General features: G+C 37.1%; 1 protein-coding gene across 3 annotated transcripts; it reads right to left on the bottom strand.

Moving 5' to 3' along the window:
- Window positions 1-855: 855 nt before the first annotated feature.
- On the bottom strand, window positions 856-3,667 carry LOC105030303 (serum amyloid P-component-like). Of its 3 annotated transcripts, XM_029120163.1 has the most exons (4): window positions 3,562-3,667; window positions 3,334-3,404; window positions 2,303-2,398; window positions 856-2,186 (listed from the first exon to the last, which is right to left on the bottom strand). In XM_029120163.1, exons 1-4 carry the CDS (start codon window positions 3,567-3,569, stop codon window positions 1,570-1,572), a joined length of 792 nt encoding a protein of 263 aa, XP_028975996.1. In that variant the 5' UTR covers window positions 3,570-3,667; the 3' UTR covers window positions 856-1,569.
- Between the last annotated feature and the right edge of the window lie 729 nt (window positions 3,668-4,396).

Below are 4,396 nucleotides of genomic sequence, written 5' to 3'. Positions count from 1 at the left end.
TCACGCATTAAAATCACGCCAAGTTTGAATATTTAGCTAGACACTATTAATAATTGTGTTAAACTGACTAACGTTTCTTATTAAGTTTACTTCCACCACAAATCGCATCCTATGAACTATATGGCTTTTATTAGCCAATAATAGGTCTACTAGTATCTACTTACTACTTGGAATAGTCATAAGAATTGAGCAATTGCTGGTGAGACTGAAGATTAACTTTACACTGCCAAAGCTATTTCATGGCACCACAACATTCACATTTCTTTCATTTGTGAATGACATTGATACAATAACTATCAATAAAGATGACGATAACTGACTTTTTTGTGAAGTCAAAAGACGAGAGAATCGTGGAAAACCCTCCTCTTTTACTGTGCAAGGGATTGTGATATATTACTCCAAAAAGCATGCACGGATGTGTAATTTGAAAATCCACTAGTTATAGTTGCAATATAACCACAAACAGTTTTTTCGAATATTTAGCTAGACAGTATTAATTAAACACTGTAAATAGCCCCAATATAACCATCAACAGTTTTACGTTATCTGAACAAATCCTAATACATACTTAGTTTTGTCCGTGTCGAGGCTTGAACACCAGTCCCTTGCATGGTTGCCCATGTCCCTAACCGATGCGCTATTTAACAAGGGGCAGTCAGCCAATCAGTCAGTCACTCAGTAAGAGACATTCGCTCTTCTTGGCCGGATCCAAGAAGTCCGGCAAAAATGGTGTGGGTGTGTTTGCCCACGCTTGTCCATTCAGGTTAGGGACCAAACCACCGTTGACAATTGTGAAGTGAATAATTGACTTGCAAAAGCATATAGAGCCTAAAAGATGAAATAACATGTTCACACTGTCGTGTATTTCCACGTTTATGCATTAGGAACACATACATTTCTATCCATACATTTTAATGGGCATCATCTAATTAGGAAATTTGGTTTGAAATGACAAAACTTTACTTACAATATTAGCAAAAATATTTTACACAGGCTTGAGAGTTTTTCTTTTGTCGATCAGAGTCGATGCGACAAATAAGAAACATGTTTGTCTTGTAATAATTTTGCGAAATTAGGCTACATTACAGTGCATTGCAAAACCATTCTAAACTAAGTTTCAACATACTGAAATTAAGAAGCAACGTTTCAGTAAATGACCTGAACCTATATCTTTCTGCAGAGCATGTCAAACGTGGTTCTGCAAGCTTGGGCTAGACAACCTATGGAAATGGACATTTGATTTCAGGAATCAAAATATTGTGCATGAATAATGTGGATTTAACAAAGAGCATATAAGATCACCTGGAAACACCACAACCCTAATATACAAAGTCACTTTTCTCTATGAACACTTTTGCCTTGGTGGTAAATTGCAATGCTTTTTTCATATTTTCATATTTGATTTAGTTACATATCATGCTTGTCTTCTGTCACACCAACACAGAACCGGGGAATAAATGTAAGGGTCCCAAATAGCCCAAATTACATCAAAGATCAAAGATGAACATCAAAGAAGTCTCAGCAAGGCTTAACAAAGAGCATCGTAGATCACCTGGAAATACCCCAACCCTAACATATAAAGTCACTTTTCTCTATGAACACTTTTCCGTTGGTGGTAAATTGCAATGCTTCCCAGTTGAGAAGATTCCCAGGACTTTTAATTTGTCCATGCATATAGTATTTAATATCACATGGTGAAAGGACTTTGTCCCAGAAGTGGACATCAGTGACATCCCCCACAAAGGACTGATTGGGATCAAAGCCTCCGCCATACGTGTCCTGATCTTGACCTAACACTATGCTTGGTTCACCAGTTATAGTCCCATGAGGACTAATAACCCTCCGTGCACTTCTCTTCCCATTCAGCCACAGCTGAGTCAGACCAGTTTTAGAGTCCCAGGTCCAGCAGAGAGAGATCCATTCATTTATACCATCTGGTAGATTGAAGAAATCCAGTGACCTTAGTCTGACATGGACTCGATACGTTCCCAGGGACGATTTGTACAACATCAATTCGTTGTCAGCAGACTTTGTTGCCAGTGAGAAAAGAGTCTGGCCTCGTTCTAAGCCAGAGTTGAACCTCTGACACATGGTCATAGCAGTAATAGGCTTGTTGATGTTGGCATGAAGCTTTATATATGGGTTTGCATCATTGGTTGGGATTGTGAAGACTTTACCTGAAAGATCTTAGGGGAAAAAAGACTGGAGTCAAACTCACAAATAATGTTAACACAAACATATATGCCTCGGATAGATGCACATACATATATTCATTAATGTAATCATTTATAAAATCAAATACCTTTTTTATTGATACAATTATATCCCATCAGAATTTTTCTTGTCTCTAGGATGCTTAGATGGCTAGTATTGGTTATACATTCAGGAACTGTACATACTGTAAGGAATTTGCCATGAATGACTGTATTGTTGTATCAACCAATCATAATTTAATTTGCAATGGACTGTTTTGGTTCTCCTAATGAAATTGCTCATTAGGAGTTGTAGAAGTCTCACAGTCATTGCATAACTGAAAGAGAATAGCTAGCATTTTCCTTGTTCACACACTGACAATGATGAATTGAATCAAGTGTTAGTTTCAAATGATTGTAATCATCTAAGTTCCACAGCATGTTTTGCAGTTCGCTTGCTGTGAAAAAAGTATGAATGTTCACATTTTGTGTGATGCACTTTATTGAAGATGTTTGCAATGGAAAGTTATGCAGTAGCTCTAGATTTCTGGAAATGTTTTGTATTGTCATGATTGGGACTGACAGGCTTATTACATCCAGTGAATAGAATGGAATGTTGTTTTGTTCTTAGAAGAAGCACTCCACATTTCAACATAAGTGTTAGGCAATGTCGAAACTTAGAAGGGTGATAAAGCAAACTGTTTAAACTGCTTTGCTCTCTAACCAATTCATATTGCTAACACACACCTACCACTCACAATTAAATAAATTAATCACAAACCTACAACTCACAATTAAATGTTAATCGAAACATATAACAACTATTCATTAAACAATGCTAACACAAAAATACAACTCACCATTGAATAATGTTAACACAAACCTACATCTTTATCAAGTCCAATATGAGTTCACAGTCTCAATAATAGCATTCAAAGCCTAAAGTATAGGAAAATGTACTGTAGCTGTAGCTCTGTGAAGTTCATCTGGCTGAAATGAAGACCAAACACCTTCAAATATCTGCCCGATCTATGTCCATTGAATGTGTGCTAAAAGTGCAAAAAAACATTTAGTGCAACAAGACAAGAACTGCATGTTTTTGTATAGCTTGTTTACAGGGTAATAACAGATTATCCTTTACCTTGAGATTCACCACAACAGCCATAGACCAGTGCTATCAGAGATAGCAGCCTCACCATCTGCTTTAGAATGCTGAAGAAAGACATCAACGGATTATTGAAAATAAAATTATTGAAAGTAAAAAATTATCTATTGTAGCTGCATTTCAAATGTGGTAAAACAGAGTTATTTTCAGAATATTGTATTATTGTTGCTAGACTTTGAAGCAATAATTGGGAATGAACATTACCTCTCCATGTTTTATAAATCTCAATCCAGATGAAGGGAAGCAAGGCAGTGAAACAAACCTCTGTCCTGCTCTCTTTATATCTGACAGCTGGAAGGGGTGTAGTAGAATGGAATGCCTTTTTATGTTCTGAGAAGAAGTGCTCCACATTTCAATAGCAAATCCTCGTCTATGTCGAAATGTAAAAGGGTGATGAAGCAAACTGTTTTAACTGCTTTGCAGATCTAACAAAATGATGTACATTTCACTCCAACTCTTATTGTTAACACCAACCTACAACCCCCAATTAAATGATAACACAAACATACAACAGCTAGTCATTCAATAATATTAATAGAAAAATACAACTCACCATTGAATAATGTTAACACACACCTTCTCAATCCAGACCAATATGAGTTAACAGTCTCAATATTAACATTTAAAGCATAAGGAATCAGACATGCTGTTTTGTAAACTCCATGCATTAACACTATCTCTGGAAATGCACATATGGCAGACTAAATGTGCCATTATATTAATCAAATAATTACATATACACCCACCAGCCATAACATTATGACCACCAGCCTAATATTGTGTGGGTCCCCCTTTGCCACCAAAACAGCCCTGACCCATCGAGACATGGACTCCACTAGACCTCTGAAGGTGTGCTGTGGTATCTGGCACCAAGAAGTTAGCGGCAGATCCTTTAAGTCCTCTAAGTTGCAAGGTGGGACCTCCATGGATTGGACCTGTTTGTCCGGAACATCCCACAGATGCTCGATTGGATTGAGCTCTGGGGAATTTGAAGGCCAAGTCAACACCCTGAACTTGTTGTGTTCCTCAAACTTCATTT

Source organism: Esox lucius, chromosome 6 (assembly GCF_011004845.1).
Source record: "Esox lucius isolate fEsoLuc1 chromosome 6, fEsoLuc1.pri, whole genome shotgun sequence".
Classification (NCBI taxonomy): domain Eukaryota; kingdom Metazoa; phylum Chordata; class Actinopteri; order Esociformes; family Esocidae; genus Esox; species Esox lucius.
This window is presented reverse-complemented; position numbering and strand designations above follow the sequence as displayed.

Bases quoted from the DNA above. Each gene is read 5' to 3' on its own strand.
- LOC105030303 (XM_029120163.1), bottom strand. The intron at 2,399-3,333 runs GTAAAGGATAAT...AATTCCTTACAG, and splicing joins CTGTTGTGGTGAATCTCAAG to TATGTACAGTTCCTGAATGT. The intron at 2,187-2,302 runs GTATTTGATTTT...TTTTCCCCTAAG, and splicing joins TAATTGTATCAATAAAAAAG to ATCTTTCAGGTAAAGTCTTC.